Below are 19,720 nucleotides of genomic sequence, written 5' to 3'. Positions count from 1 at the left end.
AAATAAATAAATAAATAAATAAATAAATAAATAAATAAATAAATAAATAAATGGGACAGTACCGGGAGGGCTGGACCCTTCCAGCCCTTTCAGCCCCCACCCCACCCCACCACTAGATCACCTCCCAGGACCACTACTCCTTCTGACTCAGGTTCATTGCTTCTGGGGAGACCAACCCTGAAAAAAGGGCCTGGAGTGGGGGATTAGCATCCATGCATTTCTGATTCTGTCCAGCTGTGTAAATGGCTTAGTGAAGACTAAAGCAACCCATAATTATCACCATTATAATGAGCGGGGAGAGCACGGATGCAGAAGTATAATCCAAATTAAACTGCAAAGGGGAGTTACATTATCCCCCAAGGCTCTTTCTGCCGGAGTACTGTGTGAGTCTGTGAGCCTAAACATTCCTGGGGGCCCATCCTGACAATCAGGTGACATGGAGACCAATTGATGTTTGGATTTATAGCTTTCCAGGAAGACGTCGTGGGGCCTTGGAGAGGATTCACACATTTCCTTGGAGGGAAGGAGGTGTGGAGGGGGGTAGGACAGCTTGAAGGTGCAGACCCCGGGTCTGCTCGAGGTTCTCGCCCTGGAGGGGGTTGAGGGCTGCGCCTGGCCCACGCTTTGCCTTGCAGACAGCGGGAGGGGAAGAGCCCCAGACCAAACGGTTTGTGCAGTTTGGTCTTGACCCCAGCGCACTCCTTCCCCTAGCTCCTTGTCAGCCCTCCTCTGCAAAGCCTCTTAAGAGCTTGTTTTCGGGCAGATTCCTGAGAAGCAGAGCCTGGGCTGGGTGGGATTCCCGTGCAGGTGGCTAACGAATGGGACGAGCCGTTTGGAAGCACATGCGAGGGTGTGAAGGAAGCGGGACAGGGCAGAGGACGAGGCCAGGTGAAGATGCGCCACCCGGGGAAGCCTGCTGATCCCGCTGGGAGCTCTGGGGCATGAATTACACAACAGAAGTTGGTACACCCAAGGCAGGGGGCTGGGCTTTTATACTTCGGCATCAGTTGTGATTGCCCGTTAGTCTCCCAGACATAAGTCCAGGAGGAGACTGCCCTGGGCTCAGGGCCAGCCTCTCGAGAAGGTTGCTGGGGGTTGGGGGATGGGTACTCTGGCCCAGGAATGGGGGTCTGGGCAGGGTGCCAACAGCACCTGCTACGCAGCTATTCCAACTCCACATTTGTCCTCTCCCCTTTCTCTCCTGTGAAAAGCCACATTAATTAAACTCAAGAAGTTCCTCATGTATTTCTGAAGACCGTATAGAGGTCATTTGTGGAGTGGTTGGGAAGGGGGAGTCTAAGGTTCTTCTCTATCCTAAAGTCTATAAGATTACACTCAAAAGTGAATAATTATTGGGATAATCCCTCGAAGACTAATCACACGTAAAGGCTTATTTTAATAAATATTCTTACAATGCAGTTTCCTGCTGACGTGATTCTCAAAAGGGCACAGCGAAACAGCTTTTGTTGTTGTTCCCATTGCACAAACTGTTGCTCAGAGTGGTGCAGTGTTTTACTTAAGCTGACTCAGCTAGGCAAAGTAATCCATTTCTTTTTTTTTTTTTTAAGATTTTATTTATTTGACAGAGAGACAGCGAGAGTGGGAACACAAGCAGGGGGAGTGGGAGAGGGAGAAGCAGGCTTCCCACTGATCAGGGAGCCCGATGTGGGGCTCCATCCCAGGACCCCGGGATCATGACCTGAGCCAAAGGCAGACGCTTAACGACTGAGCCACCCAGGTGCCCCCAAAGAAGTCCATTTCTAACAGTAAAATTTCAGGTAGTACTACAGACATCTGGGGACTATTCTTTTTAGGAGAGCTCTTTCCTAAAATTACTCTTTAACTCATCAACCTCTTAGCCCTCCTCCAAAGCATCAACCTCAAATGAAAATATTTATCAACTCTCTTCAGTATTCAAGACACTGGTAGTGTCTGGGGACTTTAAAAAGATTGTGACATTTGCCTAAGGGGCTTTCAGTCTAACCAGGGAGCCAGATATATAACAAACAGGGAGGTTGGATCCAAGAGGAGATCCAATCCTCTTATCCAACTAAGAGGATAGGTGGGCATCATAGGAACTGGATGTGGGAGGCCTTCTGAAGGGGAGAGGTGTTCCAGGCTGGCCTTGGAGAAGCGTGGGTCTTGAATGAGCTAGATTCCAGCTCGCTGCTAAATAATCCCTTCCTGCCAGCTCGTTGTCACTGGGAGACCTGTGCCAAGCAGTGGCACATCCATCCGTTCATCCATTCATTCATGCAACACGTGCGTGTCAGCTGAGTTCCCAGTACGTGGCAGGCTCTGTGCTTGGCTCTGGGGAGGCAGCGAGGAGAGGGCTTTGCCTGAAGCTCACCATCTAATGCAGACATGGCCCACACTGCTGTCATCTTTCCAGTCCCTAATCCCGGGTCCTGAGCAGTCCAGGCTGGGAAATGCTCTGAACAGCAGTGGGTGTTCTTGACTTCACTCACCTCTAAATAAGCAAGTGATCAGTTTGTTCCCTCCCTAGAGAGAAGAGGTAACAAAAAACACCACCAGAATAACTTTAAACATGAGGACGTACTTAACCACTCAAAGGTGGTTAGAGGTGACTGCAGTGGTTGGCCTTTGCTCACTGGCAGCATCAGGATATGCTGTAATCTTGTCGGCCTGTCTCTCATAGTGCCAAAATGGCTGCCATAGCTCAAGACATCACATTCAAGGAAAATCACCAAGGAAGGTGGCGGGACGGAAGGGGTTGGTGTCAGCTGATTCTATTCTCTTGCAAGGAAAGCAGCACTTTCCCAGAATCTGCAGCTGACTTCTGCTTATTTCTCATTGGCTGGAACTAGGCACAGAGCCACCCCTAACTGCATGAAAGTTGGGAAAGCATCTCACCTGGGGCTGGGAGCGTTGCCACTCTGCGACATGGGGGTGTTACTGAAGGTGGTGGGGGAATGAATGTCTGGTTTTGCCGCAGGAAGAGCTGTGGACTTCCTTGGACAATCCTAGGCACTGAGCTTCTGCCCCCAGCTCCTGCCAAAGAAATGTGTGGACTGATCTGAGTCCCTCCTGCTGAATAATAAACCTGCTTCTTCCTAGCCTCTCCTCTTCCCCTTCCGCACACGGGGACCCTCCCTGCCCCTCCCCCCCGCCCCACTGCCAGCCCCGACCTCCCATCCCATTCCCCACATCTGCCTTCTGCCCTCCTGCTTTTTGCTTTACTTTTTACCCATCATGAAGCCCTTTTGGGAAAGGAAAACGGGCCGGAGAAGGGAAAGTGTTAATTAAACGCCAGATGTTTAACTCTGCTAATTAATGGCTCTGTTAACCCTGAGTGGCATCAGCCTTCTCTTATCTGTCTCCTTCACCCTCACTACCCTCTGTAAACTTGGAAAGCCCAACATCGGTGCAGGGGGCCTGAGACCAGCAGAGGGAAGGAGGACGTGCTGACCTATTGGCACTGGGAGCGGAGAGGACTAGTGGGAGAGAGACCGAAGCCCTGAGGTCACAAACAGTCATGTTTTGTTTAACGCACGTAGGGATTTCAAAAAATTCAAGTAACTGCCAGCATGTAAGCAATAGGGAATGTCACATAAATCCAGACGTATAGACTTTCTTTTAAAAATGGACAGGTCAGGGCCCGTGTCCTGAGAAGGCAACAGTCAGCTGGAGAAGAGGGAGCTGAGTCGCAGCTGTCCTGCCCAGATGGGGTCCGTGCCTTCCCATCCTCCTCTGCCCCCTCCCTATCCACCTAGCTCGGGTGTCCCTGCTGCGCCTGCGCACTTCTGGGCTTGGGATCCGCTGCAGAGGTACAAGTGCCAGACCTTGACAATGGGTTGGATGTGGGAGATGAAGGAGGGGGGCATCTGGGAATGCTGAGATGTGAGTCAGGATACCTGGGGTGGACTGTAGTTCCATTGACAGAAATGCGGGATGAGGGAGGAGCAGGTTAAGGGAGAAAGGTGACAAGTTAATTTGGGGCAGGCTGCCGTGGACATGTCTGTGTGACCTGCCGTGGAGATGGCCATGCGGTCTGGAGTTCGAAGAGAGGGGCTGAGATCTGGGGAGCTGACAGAGCTGGGGTGCAAATTGCAAGTGGGAACCCTGGGAGGGGGGAGCGGGGGCTGAGACCACCCTGGGAGCAGTCGGAGTGAGAGAAGAGGGAATTGAGAATAGAAACTTGGGAGAACCACATGTCTGGGAGAAAAAGCTAGAAATGAAAGTTAGGGCCATCGTAAAGTTTGGGGAGGAACCTGGACAGTGTAATGACAGAGAAGTAGGTATAGCGTCCAAGATTTTGATGGCACCTTCCTCTGTGTTATTTGCTTTGAAGCCCGAGGGCTATTTCCAGCAAGCTCTATGGCCCCAGGGAGGGAAATGGGGCTAAAGCCCTTGTTCCTTCTGGTGCCCTGCGGTTGCCGGCTCCCCAAAGACACGTGAAATCAACCATTTACATCGTGGCAGTTTTACCCTTTTCAGGTCATCCAGAGCCTTTTCTCTAATAACTTTAGAAGGAAAGGCTTTGTCTCCCAGGGAAAGTTTCAGTGTCATCCCAGAAATGACCCAGTAGGCAAGCAGCGGCCCTGAGTGCCGTGTGCACTTAAGGAGGGATGCAGCTTCTGTAACCGACACCGACGCACAACTCCTTGCCACCCCGAAAAATCTCTCCTCTCTAAGGAGAGGCAGAAGGCACAGGGCTGTGGAGCCAGAGAGGCCTGGGGCCAGCCCCCAGCCTGTGGCCTCCCTCCCTCTCACCTCTGTACTGCTGCGTTGCTGGTACGTGTGTGGAAGGAGGGCAGCTTGCCATGGGGATGGAGTGGATGGCTTTCACAGGGGCCCGTCACCCCTGGCAGAGGTTCCTTCCTGCTCCTTCTGACACCCCCAGCACAGAAGGCAGCAGATGTTACTGGTCTCACTTCATTTCAATAGATTTACAAGCATGCCTTTATGTGTTACTGAAAAATTGGGTGTAAATCCTATTTTAAGAACACGGTGGAACTCATTACTTGAAGAACGCGTTGGAAAATCCTTTTGGGAAGTGAATAATCACCCTTTGGTACAACTTTTGCGCCAAGATGCAAGAATTTCTTTGTCTGAAGTGCAGTTCACCTGGGAGGTCTTTCCCATGACGTCCTCTTTGCATTTTGTGACCATCTTCTTTCCCACGGGACACACCATTCCCCTTCCTGTACGTGCTGTGTCCCCATCCTTAGTCCTCTCTCCCCACCCCCTCGGGCTCTCCCACCACGCCCCCCGACCACCCCCGCAGCAGTAACCTCTCGCCCCCCACCCCTCCGCCCCCAGACTGTGTGGACATGACTTGCCCCGGTGACCCTTTACTGGCTTCTGCTCTTCCTTCTTCCAAATTTTGGACACAGATGCGTCTCTGGGTGTCAGAAACGTTCGCCATGTGTGCATAGTTGGGCAGGAGGACGTGTGATGGGTGTGGTAGGCCCAATAATGGCCACCAAAGATACACACGTCCTTATCCCTGGAAGCTGTGAGTATGTTACCAGAAGGGACGTTGCGGCTGCGATTCAGCCAAGGACCTTGAGGTGGGGAGATTGTCCTGGATTACCCAGGTGGGCGCATTGTAATCACAAGGGTCCTTAAACGCAGAGACTTTTTCCCAGCTGTGATAGAGGGGGAGGTAAGCATGCAAGAATGGCTGGAGGGAGGCGGTGTTGCTGGCTCTGAAGATGGGAGGAATATGGGCAGCCTCTAGAAGCTAGGGAAGGCAAGGAAATGGATTCTCCCCTAGAGCCTCCAGAAAGGAATACGGCCCTGCCGACACCTTGATTTTCGCCCACGGAAACCCGTTTCCGACTTCTAACCCGTAGAGCTGTGAGAGAATGAAGGTGTTTTCTGAGGCCACTCGGTCTGTGGTAATTGGTTCCAGCAGCAGCAGGAAGCGAATATGGTGGCAAACCCCACAGTCTGTCGGGGAGTCTGGCCGCACGCCTACCCTCGTCTCTTTAGCCTCGTTCACCTTGTGTTCATGGACTCGCCCCAAATCCTCCCCTTTCACCGAGTGATTTCAGCTAGTTCCGGGGTCTGCCTCTCTTGGATGCCCTGTGGCTCCCCTCCCTCTCCTGCTGCCCACACCCCATCCCTGAGCCACACAGCCAAGGGGCGGGTGGACAGGAAGGGGCTCGCTTGGCTCCGGTCTGGGGTCAGGGGGTCCTGCGGGAGAAAGACGGTGGGGCTGGCAGTGGGCCCACGCTGAGGGGAGAGCAGAGAGAAGACCTGATCATTTGGGGGGTCTGTAGCACACCTCCTGAGATCTCCTGATCCTCCTCAGCCCAGTGGATTTTAGGAGCTCTTTTTTTTTTTTAAATTGTGGCCACATACACAGAAGATAAAATGTACCATCTCAGCCATTTTGAAGCGTACGGCTCAGCAGTCCTGGTACATTCACATGGCTGAGCACCCGTGACCGGCTTCCGTCTCCAGAACTCTTTCCTCTTGCAGACTGAAACTCTGTACCCTTTAAATAACAGCCCCCCATTGCCCCCTCTCCCTGGCTCCTGGCAACCACCACTCTACTTTCTACGTCTATGAATTCGGTCATCCCAGGTGCCTCATGTAAGTGATATCATACGGTATTTGTCCTTTTGTGTCTGGCTTATTGTAATTCAGCATCGGGTCCTCAGAGTTTATCCATGCTGCAGCAGGTGTCCGATTTTCCTTCCTTTTGAGGCTGAATCATCTTCCATTGTATTTAGTTTACCATTCGTCTGCCAGTGGACACTTAGGTTGCTTCCCCCTTTTGGCTGTTGTGAATAATGCGGCTGGGAACACGGGTGTACAAATACCTTTTCGAGTCCCTGCTTTCAGTGGTTGGGGGCGTATACCCAAAGTGGAATTGCTGGATCAGATGGTGATCCTACTTCTAATTAATTGAGGAGCCACCCTACCGTTTTCCATGGCAGCTGGCCATTCTACCTTCCCACCAGACCGCGTTAGCCAGTTGTTAGGGTGCAGGCCAGTGGCATGAAGCACACTCACGGTGCTCTGTGGCCGTCAGCACCCCCATCTCTTCAGGAGCACTGGCTCTCTGGGTGTTGAGGAACCGCGCTCAGCAGCGTGAGTTGAAATGGGCCCTCCTTTGCAAAGGTTTATGTCGAGCCAGTGAATCTGTCATTGAAACCCCCAGGAAGCCTGGGCCTTTAGCTGGATTTGCTTTCTATTTTTGAGCTGTAGGCATGTTTTCAAATGCAGTTTTCATTTGATACAGCAACTGAATATCTGATCGCAAAATGTTTCCACGGAGAGAGCTTGCCCATGGGGAGGAGAAAAAGGAGGCTGCTCTGATGAATAGATAAGCTTGATTTGTGTTTGGCAACATCCTTAGCATTTAATTCCAGCAATTAAAGTAGGCAAGTCTCCTTTGTTTTCCTTTTCCTTGCAAAAACAATAAAATATTACAGAATGTTTGAGGGGAAAAAAATCCCTACTCATTGTCACGCCACCTTAGTGGGACGACCAACACCATTCGTAATACTTATGTGTGCAAGGCATAACCAGACTTTCATTCACCTTACTTCACTTGAGCTGCTCTGCAGCTATGAGGCGGTGTCCTGGGTCTAACCCACGCATCCCCCTCCCGCGCCGGTTCTCTCCTCGTGCGGTTGGTCCATCTTCCTCCACACGTGTGTCATCTCCCACAGAGTTGCCCTCAATGAGGTTCACGCTTGCTTGCTTTCCCAAGTGATGTGAACGTTCCCTTTGTATCCTTGTTTTCAGTTCTTACCTCGTGTGGACATATTTTGTTCACGGGAGCAAGCCCAGGCTCACTGATTATAAATACAGAATGACTGTGGACCGTGCGTTAGAGGGCTGTCATTTGCAAAAGATCAGCCTGAGCCCTGGTGAGAAGCTCACGAGGCTATGTCAGATAATGCCATTTTCCTGTGTGGTGCACTGAGACTGTGCAATGGGCAGGCTCTGGAGCCCAACTGCCAGCATCTGGCTGCCAGTTTGACCTTATGCAAGCTACTTAACTGGTCTGTGCCTCAGTTTGCCCACCCACGAAATGGGTATGATAATAGTATGTGCCTCACAGGGTTATTGTGTGGACTAAATGGCATAATGAGCATAGAGTACCACCTGATGTATGATAACATGGTCTGTGTTGTTGCTGTGGTCGTTGCCATTTATTTAGTTTTGGTTCTCCCACCGCCTCCCTGCCCAATCTTGAGATAGGTACTCTCCCTCAAGCCTCAGTTTTCTCATCTGTAAAATATGGGGTTGAACTAAAATGATCTTCAAGAGCCCTTCTTGGTCAACTTTCTGTGGTCGCCTTTTAACTTTTATCTTCCCCCTGGGTTTAACCGCAGCTGGGGGTGTGTGGGTGGGACCGCAAGAAGGAACGCCCATCACGGATGGGGCAAATGCACGGTCTGGAGTTTGCTAGGAAGACAGGGCAGAGGAGAACCCAACCAGGATCTGTCCTGGCTAGAGAGCAGAGAGCACCTTGCAAAGGCAGGGAATGAACTTGGTCCTGGGAAAGAGGGTGGGGGTGCTCACTCCCAGGTTCCAGAGCTGAAAAGTGCTGGGAAGTCTTTCTGAGCCTCTGTCCCTCCCCCACCTGGTCCCAACCTTCCCTCTGGGCCCCAATCGCCCAGATGGTCTAAATGGGAAGAAAAGAGGAAAATCCGTATCCAATCTGCTCTATTCAGAGCAATGGGAAGGAATCTGCATCTCAATTTTATCTTTGTGCTGAGCTTGGCTAAGCTTTGCCCCCCAAGTGGTGAGTGATGGGTGGGTGGGAAGATGGCATTGGTGGCCCCGTTGGGGGAGTGAGGGGCACCCCCAGGCTTTCCCCCCCTTACCAAACCGCGGACAGAATGCATTCTTTCCTGCTCTTGGTTTCCCCTGTTTCCTCTTCTTTTCTTTCCTTCTCTTTCTCTCCCTCTTTCCCAGGCAGGCAGCCAAGTGGAGATTTTGAATGGCAGCAAGAAGGGAGGGGCCGGGAAGGAGGATCCGCGGAGCACCCTTCCTGAAAGGTCCTCAAGGGCTCCTGGGCGGAGCATGAGGTGGGGACAAAAAGAAGCATCTCATTCTTTCCCACCCAGCCTGGCCCCTGGCGGTACGGCCCGTGCTGGGGAGTGCGCTGTGGCTGTCAGCGCTCTGGCTGGGGTCTGGATTCTGCCCTGTCTGTGGGCAACCTCTGGAATTTCTGTCTCCACAGCCGCTCAGGACCTGGAAAACTGGCTCCCACAGCCCAAACTCACAGGAGACTGATTTGCGGTGGGAAGTCAGTTTAATAATTTATAGCCAGAAAGTGCTCTCCCTGGTTGGGAAGCCAATTCAGGAAACCAAATTAAACTCCGAAGGCTGCTTGGAGAGTGTGTGGAGTTAGGGCTCTGAAAGGTGCCAGGAGGGCTGAGACCAGTTCTCCTCGAGGGAGGATGGGGTGTGTGCACTGGTCCACAGCGTGGGCTTCTGCAGCAGACAGTCTTGGGTTCAAATCCCTGCTCTCTTATTAAGTGGCACTGGGACCTTGGCCATGGTCCTCAGCCTTGCTAACTTCCCTTTCCTTCTATCAACTGTGAAGGATGATCTTTGAATGATGATCACAAGGTCATCTCTCAGCGATCTTGCCAAATGGCCATGAGGTCTTGCAGGGAAAGAGCTTAGCACAGTACCTGGCACTTCTCAATACGCAGCAGCCCTGTTTATGTAAGCCCTCATCCTTAGGGTTATAGGTTGTCTTTTCCGATTACACCCTTTTCATCAACCAAAAGAAAAGGGGTCCCCGGTCTCTCTGGAGAGGATCCCCGGCAGCAGGAATTTGAGTGGTCTCCACTGCTGCCGGGGATTCCGCTCTCGGACGCACCCTCTCCCAGGTGGTCCCCCAGTCCCTCCCTGCTTCTGTCCAGGGCCACTGCCTGCAGTTGAGCTGGGGTGTCCTCTGCAGGGTGCAAGCGGGGCCGAGATCCGCCGTGCTCCAGGTGTGGGGCTGGGGTCTCTTGGAGCAAGAGGTACCTGCTTCCATTCTCTGAGCTGCCCTGCAGACCAGTGGCCTGCTCTAACCCCTTGCTCTTGCTGCCGCTGCCACCCGACTTCCCAAAGCACAGATCTGACCACATCCTTCCGCTGCCCCAACCACCAGCTAGTCCTCCTTTTCAGCAGAAGGAACCCTCCTGATGCGCTAGGTTTTCGTTCAAGTCTCACCAGGATTTGACCTGTCTTCCTCTCCAGACTCAGCTGCCTCTGCCTGGTTCTCCAGCCTTGCTTGATTATGTGAGGATGGTCCAGGGCCAAGCGCTGTTTACCATTCCATCATTCTGGAATGCTCTTTGCCCCTGATGGCCAGGGAAGCTCCCCTCTTCTTTCCTTCAAGGAGTTTTCCCTTCTACAGGAGGCATCTTAGACCTCCAGCCCCTGGCATTCCTCTCTCTTCCCTTTCCCAGGGCACCTTACACCTGGCTGCAGACCCCCCTCACAATCTGCTCCCTGCTCATCTTCCACTCAGGCCTCCCTCTCCTTTGTAGGACTGTCACCCGCAGGACACTGGGACCCCTTTGTTCAGAGTCCCTGTACTGAATGGTTCGGTGAATGAAGATGGTCTCCAGTGTGGAGTTCAGCTTCTCCCCACCACAGGAAGGTCTGGGCAGGTAGCTGTCCAGCAAGCAGTGGGGGACACTTTGGGCTCTCTGGGGGGGATTCAGTGCGCGCTGCCTCTCTCTTTCTCTCTTACACACACACACACACACACACACACACACACACACTCCACCCCTGCCCCCCTCATCCTTTGCCCCAGAGAGAAGAGCAAAGGTCCTTCTGTAACTGGGCCTTCCAACAGCTCTGGCCCGGGCCCTCTGCCCTTCCCTTGCTTTCCTTCCCTCACACTCAGCACTTTCATCCCCTCCCCTGGTTGCAGCTAATCCTCCTCCCACTGTCTGTGCTGGGAAAATGAGCCCTGGAGAAGTCCCATGGAAGGCAAGGAATCCTCAAGGGGGTGCCTGTGTGGGTGTGCGCTCTCTCTCACATACAAGCACATGCATCACATGCCTCCCAGCATCATTAGAGTGACCCCATATCGAGGACCGCAGGGAATTGGGGCAGCAGCGGGAGAGAAGGCAATGATTTGGGAAAATGCTTTCCTTATCACTGATGGTTTCCAAAAATAGCAGGAGTTGTCTGGTACTACGGGTCCCTTTTCCCCACTCCTCGAGAACACTGCCACAGGGCCAGTGACAAGTGGCTCCGAGACAGGATGAAGTGTAGGCTTTCTGTGCCCCCTTACCTGTCCAACCCCGGGCCCCGGGCCACCGTGTCTATCTGGTGATATACTGCTCCTTGGAGAATGTTCTCCTCGCCTCCATTACACTGTAAGCTCCTTGAAGGCAGAGACCATGCACTTGTCCGGGGCGCTCCCCCTCCCTCACTTCTCCTGTCTGTACAGGCACCCGCACATACGTGTTCAGCTAATGCTCAGGGAAGTATGGTATAAACGAACGAGTGGATGAACCTGGGAAGACACTTCGGTAACTAGTGAGTGTTTCATGTATACGAATATATACCAGTGGATTTCATAAAGGGCCCACTCTGTGCCAGACTTAGTTCTCAGGCAGGGAACTATAAGCCTTATTTTACAGGTGACAAAACATAGATCTCCACAGGCCTGGTGGCCTCCTGAGCTCAGGACTACAGCCCTCAGGAAGATTGGGGGCCTCTGCTATGCACTGCCTGTGGAGAAATTACCAGATTATTTTAATGTCAGGTCAGACAAATATACTAGAAATAGAAATTCCTGTTTGTCTGAGGCATATTTGGTTATAGGAATGAAAACCGAACTGTATGGTATAGGAATGGTGTCTGGCTGGTGATAACTGAGACCTGAAGCACAAGGGCTTAAACATAAGATGGGGAGTGAGTTATTCAGCAACAACAATAATACTAATAGCCAACCCCTGTACTGTGTACTTTAGGGCAGGTGCGATTCTTTTGGGGGGTGGGGAAGGGCTGAGAGAGAATCTTCAGCAGGCTTCATGCCCAGGGCCAAGCGCCATGTGGGGCTGGATCCCACAACCCTGAGATCAGGACCTAAGCCAAAATCAAGAGTCGGAGGCTGAACCGACTGCTGCACTCAGGCACCCAGGGCAGGTGCCGTTCTAAGCCTCATTCAGTCTTCACAACACCTCTCCGAGGTAGTCTCCCCATTTCACAGGTAAGGAAACAGGCACAGAAGTGTGACGGGCAAACATTACAGCACCAAGTCTGGAGGTGGGCAGAGCCGACTGATTCTGTCGACCTCCCAGGTCCCACCACCTAGCCTTCTGCACCACGATCCGTGTCATGGGCTCAGGGAGGCCAATGTAGCCCCGTCCATCCCAGCTGTAGACCACGCAGGGAGAAGGAAACCCTCCTCGAGTGCTTCCCCGCAGGGCCCTCTGACGACTTCCTCACGCATCGCACTGGCCACCCCTGTCTGGTCTGGTCCGCTAGCAGAGGCTTTGAGCAGGGCACCTTGCCCCCCAGCGCCCAGCAGTGCAGAGGCTCCTTTAGGAAGGAGCAGGCAAGTGTGCACACCAGGAGTCGATAGTGTGAGGCGACTCCGGGTCTGACAGGACTCTGGCTGGCTTAAGCAAAAATGGAAGATTTTATGACAAGGATCGGGGAAGTAGGCTCATGGCTCACGGACGTAGGAGGTAGACAGACCTCAAGAAAGGGCTAGGATTGGGGACCGGAAGTCTGTTAGCATTCCAGAGAGTCTCCGCTGTCTGACTCCTGGCACGGCTGTCTGTCTTCAGATGGCCATCTCATCGGCTCTCCCCCTCAGCCCACATGACAGACAGAAGACAGCCACCCCACGGGGCCCACGGTGCTTGTCGCAGTTTCCTCCACAAAGACTGACTTGACCCTGGGGAGGGATGGGCGTTACACACCCACACTGCCACGGGAGGATCTCATTGGTCTGTTTGGACCCTCTGACTATCCTCGGTGCAAGGGGCTATGGTGGGGTGGGGGTGGGTGCATGTAAGGCTGTGGGGGACGCCTACCCCTTTGACCTGTGGATGGAGGGGAGATAATTTCCAAAGAAGGGGGATTCTCAGGAGTTGGAAAGTCACCCCCCCCAAACAAGTGCCTAGCACTCTGCTCACAAAGACTAGTCATGTAGTGCTCAGTGACGTGGGGATTGACCACTCTTCTCCTTCATTCAGGATGGCACCCTTGCCTGTGGCTGACATTTGCAAAGCGGCAAGGCCTGGCTTATCGGGCTCTGCCCTGACCATCAGCACCCCACACTCTGGCCCCATTCCTCGCTGCCCTGCTCCTTCTGCCCCTCCTTTGCACCCCTCTTAGGGTCTCCTGGCTTCCTTACCAAGGGCAGAGGAGGTCCTTAAAGAGGCCTGTGCATGTGTCCCTGTGGGATCCCTGAAGTCAGCACCTTGGCCCACACTCGCATTCCTAAGGCTTGGAATGCTCATCGGAATAAAGGCTTTTCCTGTCTCCTCCCTGATTAGCGTTCAGTCTGTCTCTCTCTAGGGGGCTGTCTGGCCTGTGTGCAGTGTGCATGGCTCTCTCTTCCTCTCTTCCTCCTTCCTCACCTGAGTGGAGCTGATCTGGAATCCGGGTCCTGGCCCCAGGCCTTCCCCACCCCCATTCCTGTGCTTCCTTCTGGGCCCTTCTCCTCAGACAGCAGCCATGCTGTGCTGGGGCCCAGGTGGACCAGGTGATATTAATCTAGTAATTATTGATTCAGGAGGGACTTGGAGGACATATTTACATAAAAACCATAATGTGACTGGAACTTCTGCTGTGGAAATTAGGTACTTTAAGGCCTGGGGCCTGGAGGAAAGGGTGGGGCCAGGGGAGGGTTGGGAAAAATGAGGGAAGGGCAGTTGCCATACCACCTTAGGTGAGGGGCTGATGGAGGCAAAGCCCCAGCTAAGGTCTAAAAAGATATTTGCCTGAGTCGAATATCACCGGGGAGATGTTATATCAGTCAGGGTCCCCCCAGGAAACAGATGGCACACTCAAATTGGAAAATGGGAGGGCAGTTTAATAAAGGAACTATTTATGAAGGTCTGGGAAGGGGTTTGGGAACCATATGGGGCTGCTCACTGGGCTCTACCCTGCAGCTGATAATCAGGAGGTGGCACCAGCCCCAGGCAAAGGGAGGAGGGGGGAGCCGGCAATTGTTGAAACCAGGGGCTTAACTCTGACCTTCTGTTGGGGGGGCGGCCGCTCACCCTGCTGCCTCCTTTCTCCCTCCTTCCTCCCATCTCTGCCAGTGCCCCCATTGGCCAAACAGAGGGAAGGAGTCCCCTGTTGCAGTCCAGGCACTGAGCAGGGCGGAGGGGACAGAGTAGAGGGACAAATAGAAAGCATCTAGCACAAGTGTTGAAGGGCAAGAGGAAATTCCATAGCAGTGCCAAGCCCCATGCAGCAGGAAAGACCCAGTTTAGCTCTCAGGAATAACACCATGCGAGCGGCCATGTGAAAATCACCCCAGGGAGTATGCCTGGGCCAAACCTCCCTCCTGGTGGGTTTCTGCTAGGAGGGATGGCCAAGCTCTCCCGGGGAGGAACAGAGAGTTGCACGTTTGAACCCCGAGGCTGAGGGGACCATGGAGGTGCTCTAGGGACCAATGCCCCATGGGATGCGGGATGGGACTGGGTAAAGGCAAGGGGCGCTCTGCTGGGGGCACAGTCCCCAGAGTCACCAGGGGATTTCCTTGAAGCCTCAAAGCAACACAACGACAGGTGTTAGCCCATCTCACACGCATGTGAGGAAACAGGCAGGAGGGAAATCATCCCGTTCTTGTTTTCCAGACCTGGAGTAAGGTAATGGTGATGGGAAGGGAAGAGAGAGGAGGGGTTAGGAGCAAAGGGTCTCAGAGCAGGAAGGACCCCCAGGGGCCTCTAGTCCCTGCAGAGGTTTGTCAGAATCACCTTTGGGGATCACTCACCTGTCAGCCCCAGGACCCCACCCCCAGTGCAAGTGATTCTGATTTGCTCCCGCTTCCAGCTGGGAATCCCTGATCTAGTTCAACCTTGGATTTCACAGATGAGGCACGTGACCGCAAGGAGGTCACTCCGTGGGTTAGGGACCTGTGAGGGATGTGGTGTCAGCAAGGCTTGGTGACACATCGGATGGGCCAGGGAAGGAGAGAGGTGGGAGCTGATTCAGAAGGTCTGAATCAGGCTCCAGAGGAACTGTTGTGCTCCCCCACATTAGACATTTTAGGGAACTAAAACTAGGTCTTTAGGGGCATCTGGGTGGCTCAGTCGGTTAGGCATCTGCCTTTGGCTCAGCTCATGATCCCGGGGTCCTGGGATTGAGCCCCATGTTGGGCTCCGTGCTGAGCGGGGAGTCTGTTTCTCTGTCTCCCTCTGCCCCTCCCCCCGCACTTCTGCGCTTGCTCTCTCTCGCTCTCTCTAATAAATAAATAAAATCTTAAAAAATAAAAAATAAAAGGCTTTAAATTTTTTATTGAATGGGTAATATTAAACATATTTAATAATCAAAAGTGAAAATAATATAAAAAGGTATATATTGAGGGGCGCCTGGGTGTCTCAGTTGGTTAAGCGACTGCCTTCAGCTCAGGTCATGATCCTGGAGTCCCGGGATCAAGTCCCACATCCGGCTCCCTGCTCAGCAGGGAGTCTGCTTCTCCCTCTGACCCTCTTCCCTCTTGTGCTCTCTATCTCTCATTCTCTCTCTCTCAAATAAATAAAATCTTAAAAAAAAAGGTATATATTGAGAGACCTCTCTCATGATTTTGCTACTCATAGTTAACCTGCTTTACAGTTAGTTTGGGTTTATTTTTCCAGTGCATGTTAATGCTAATACAAGTACATATAAATATATATTCTTATTTCTACCCCCTTTTTTTTTTTACACAAAAGTTTGCATGCTATTACACTGCTCTGCATTGTGGGGTTTTTTTTTCACTTAATATACATGGAGATTTCTCCTTATCAAAATCTATAGAAAAATCCCCCTTCTTTTCTAGAGCTGCATAGTATTCCATTACAAATATATGCCACAGCTTATGTAAGCGGTGTCCAGTGGCGAGATATTTGGTCGTTTCCCTGTCTTCTGTTATTTTAAAGAATGCCCCAAGGGATCATCTTGTGCATAAATCACTTTGCATGTGTGCAGGTGCCTCTTTAGTCTATTTTTGCTTCTCCACGATCTGTGGCGAAGGAGCAGGTTTTACATTTCAATTTACAATCTGTCGCAGATGGATACTTACATAAAATTCAATAAAAGTGAATTAGTGGAGAAGTGAATTGACAAAAAAAACTGTGAAAAATACAAACCCCCACATTTTATTAGATCCAATAGACATAAAAATTACTCTGTCACATTACCATAAAGGTTTTTAAACACTCCCTCTCAAGTTTCTGCGTTTATCTTACCACAAAGTCGTCACAGGTTGTGGATGGTCACTGATCCATGGACCCCACTTTGAGTAGCACAGGTTAAGACTCCCAGAGATTAGGTCAAAGAGTACACGCCTCTGCCGTTGTGCCAGACTCCTCTCTCTGGTGGTTGTACCGTTCTGCACAGTGGTATCCATGAGCGTGCCATACCCTCTTTACCAGAGCCTCGCCAAGAGGGACATCTAACTTAGATTTTTGCTAAAGTTATAGGTGAACAGTGCGTACCTCTGTCTTAAGTTTTAATTTGCGTTGCTCTTATTATTTTTTTAAAAGATTTTATCCATTCGTTTGAGAGAGAAAGGACAGAGAGAGCACAAGCGGGGGAGCAGCAGAGGCAGAGGGAGAAGCAGGCTCCCCGCTGAGCCGAGAGCCCGATGCAGGACTCCATCCCAGGACCCAGGAACATGACCTGAGATGAAGGCAGATGCTTAACCATCTGAGCCACCCAGGCACCCCTGCATTGCTCTTATTATGAGTGAAAATGGGGTCATTCGTATTTTTAAGCCCTGTTTGTATTTATATTCTTTGCCCATTTTTCTAAAGGATTGTTGATCTTTTCCCTCTTGATCCCCAGGAATTACTTATATGTTAGGAATATTAGCCCTTTGTCTGTGATATGTATTGCAAATATTTTTTCCAGTGTGTCATTTACCTTTTTGATTTTGTTTGGTGTTCATTTTGGCGGGGAGAGGAGCCATGCAGAAGTTTGGGGTTTTATGTAGTTAAATTTGTCAATATTTTCTTTAACAGCTTTCGGATTTTGAGTCATGGCTCTCTATTCCGAGGTCATAAAGAATTCTGCCCACATTTTCTTCTAGTATTTTTATGGTTTTATTCTTAACACCTAAGTCTTGTATCCAGTTGGAATATTCCCTAGTACAAGGTGTGGGTTATGGATCCAAATTTATCTTTTTACAAATGGCTACCCGCTTGTCCCAGCTCCACTTATTAAAACCCCTAGGTACTACCTTTATCATTAAAACTAATTTTAAGCCATTTGGGGTCATAATAGAAAAAGCTCTATAATTCGTCAGTTTTTATCCAGAAGACCGTTACAAGGGAAATTAGCTCTCAAGATATGATCTATAACTTTGTGTTATGAGGGCAAGGTAAACTGTAAGTCACATAAGTAAAACTATAAATTTATTTACACCAACAAACCAACTGTGCCCCGGGAGACTGCTCACAACCATGGAGGAAGCGGGGGAGAAGTGGGTGTGGCTGACGGAGCGCGTGGTGAGGTTGAGTATTTGCCTTGCAGATCTTCCCCGGCCTGCCTCCAGGAGCTAGGACCGCAGAGGGCCCCACTATGGTGTTCCCGGGACCTCTGGCTGTCACCCTGTTGCCACCCAGCCTCACACTGCTGGTGTTCCACCTGTCCTGCTCCCAGGATGTCACCACCAACGCCAGCAGTGAGCAGGAGCTGTGCGCCCTGAGGGAGCACCCCACTGTGGCCTTTGCAGGTGAGAGCTGCTTCCCACTCGCTCCTGTTTCGCTGTGCCTGGGTCTTGAAGGACTTAGGTCCGGACTCCGCAGGGTCTCCGGCTGTCGGAAGTCCCAGATGTTCCCCTGAGGATAGATGTAAGCAGGCTGGGCAGCCATGGGCCGGAGGGCTCTGATTCGAGTCTCCAGACAGTTAATATTTAAGCTTTCATCTGTGTTCACCTGGGGGAGGAGGGCACCTTTCTCTGGGATTCCTGCTAGAAGTGGGGTTGTGGGTGCCCTGGGTGGAGTGGGCGAGAGTTTGTTGGCCATCCCAGCTCTAGCTCCTCTGGAAGCGTGAGCTCTGTTTCATAGCTCCCCTGGGAGGCAGAATGGAGATGACTCACTCTTTGGAAGTGCCTGGAGATCTCTGGAAACTTCCTGCTGCTCTAAGACAGTTGCAGGGATGCCTGTCTTCGGGGCCCTGGGAACCCACAGGGAAGGGGAACTTGATGACTAATAACTCCCTTTGTCTGTCAAGGGAGGGCATGAGATGTCCTATTAAAGTATTTCCCAAACTGGGATTTGTGAATCACTGGACATATTCTGAGGGGTCTGTAAATTCTCAGTAAGAGTTTCTAAAATTAATATTTATATTCGATGATAATCTAAATCCAAAACAAAACACAAATACTGGAGCATCCCGGATGTTCTCCCGTGACCTGGTGGCCAGTTTGGGGCTCCCTGGTGGGGCCATGATCACGTCAACACTTCCGGATCCATCACCTGCACGGCAGGTCACACTGGATTCTGCAGATGCAGCTTCAGGGGTCCCCAGGTTCTTAAGTCTGATAAACACCTGCCGAATTTCCACATCACAATAACCGTGGCAGGGAGGTAGGGCAAGGATGGTCAATCTCCTTTAACAAATGGGAGGGCTGAGGTATGGAGAATCTTGTCAGGGGCAGGCCTTAACGTCAGGCATCCAAGTGCTCTTTCTAGTCCCCCTGGCAGAGTGATGGGCGCTCCACCTTCAGGTCCCCCCGGGCAGGAGGTTGAGAAGCCATCCTCTGGGATTCCACACAGCTAATCGAGAGGGGCAAGACGGAAACCAGAGCAGAAAAATAAATGCAAAAGTCTGAGGCTGGCATGGGATTTGGGGGGAGGGAGGGGTGGTATGGATAGGAGTTGGGGGTGGCAAGGTGGGGAGGCTGGGGTGGTTTAGAAGGGTGGCATTCCCAGCTGTGGGCTGGCTCCTGTCTTGGGGAGGAGAATTTGCAGCTGTCTTCTGAGTTCAGTGCTGTCTTGTTTGAGCTGGGATCCAAGGCTTTGAAGGCTTAAGTGGATTAAAGTAAATTAGCAATGTCCTTAAGCCTACAAAACACGCGTACACTCTCAGACTTCTGATGGCTCCCAGGGTTCTGGTGGCTGTCACTGAAGGGAAGGACCAAGCAGGGGATGGAAGTGGTGGGATTCTGACGGCTGTCCTCTTGTTGGACGAGCCGTGGCAGCTCCTGATGGACAATTTCCTTTCAGGGGCCTTGCTGGGGGACACAGTTGGCCTGGCTGGTTCTGGGGGCAGGGACAATGGAAGGAGAGCCGGGGAATTCTGTCCCCACCCCCCAACCCCCCAGCCCTGCCAGGCTGGTCTGTACTGGAGCGAACTGGGGAGGGAGTGGGGGTAGTAGAGAGGTGGAAGGTGTGTTCCTTGAGTGCCTGGCTTTCTCGACACCATTTTTTTTCCCCTTGACACCATTTTTAATCTGCAGGTGTGTATCACTTGAACGAAACTAACTTCCCGCCCACCCTCTTTCTGCATGGAGGAATGAGGCCCCGATTGACATAGAATAACTAAGGAATCCCCTTTGCCCCAGCAAGCAGAGATGGTCCGTCATCCCAGACTGACAGCCCTG

General features: G+C 51.8%; 1 protein-coding gene across 3 annotated transcripts in view; it reads left to right on the top strand.

Annotated features, from left to right (window-relative positions):
* SEMA5B (semaphorin 5B) overlaps positions 1–19,720 on the top strand; it is a 119,070-nt gene that overhangs the window by 60,584 nt on the left and 38,766 nt on the right. For all 3 annotated transcript variants that reach the window (XM_073894456.1, XM_073894470.1, XM_073894466.1), the window contains one exon: positions 17,647–17,848. In XM_073894456.1, coding sequence (XP_073750557.1) covers positions 17,647–17,848 — 202 coding nt within the window. The remainder of the gene's footprint in view (positions 1–17,646; positions 17,849–19,720) is intronic.

The sequence above is a fragment of the Callorhinus ursinus genome, unplaced genomic scaffold (assembly GCF_003265705.2).
Source record: "Callorhinus ursinus isolate GAN/ISIS: 27379988/994484 unplaced genomic scaffold, GSC_fseal_2.0 scaffold1, whole genome shotgun sequence".
Classification (NCBI taxonomy): domain Eukaryota; kingdom Metazoa; phylum Chordata; class Mammalia; order Carnivora; family Otariidae; genus Callorhinus; species Callorhinus ursinus.
This window is presented reverse-complemented; position numbering and strand designations above follow the sequence as displayed.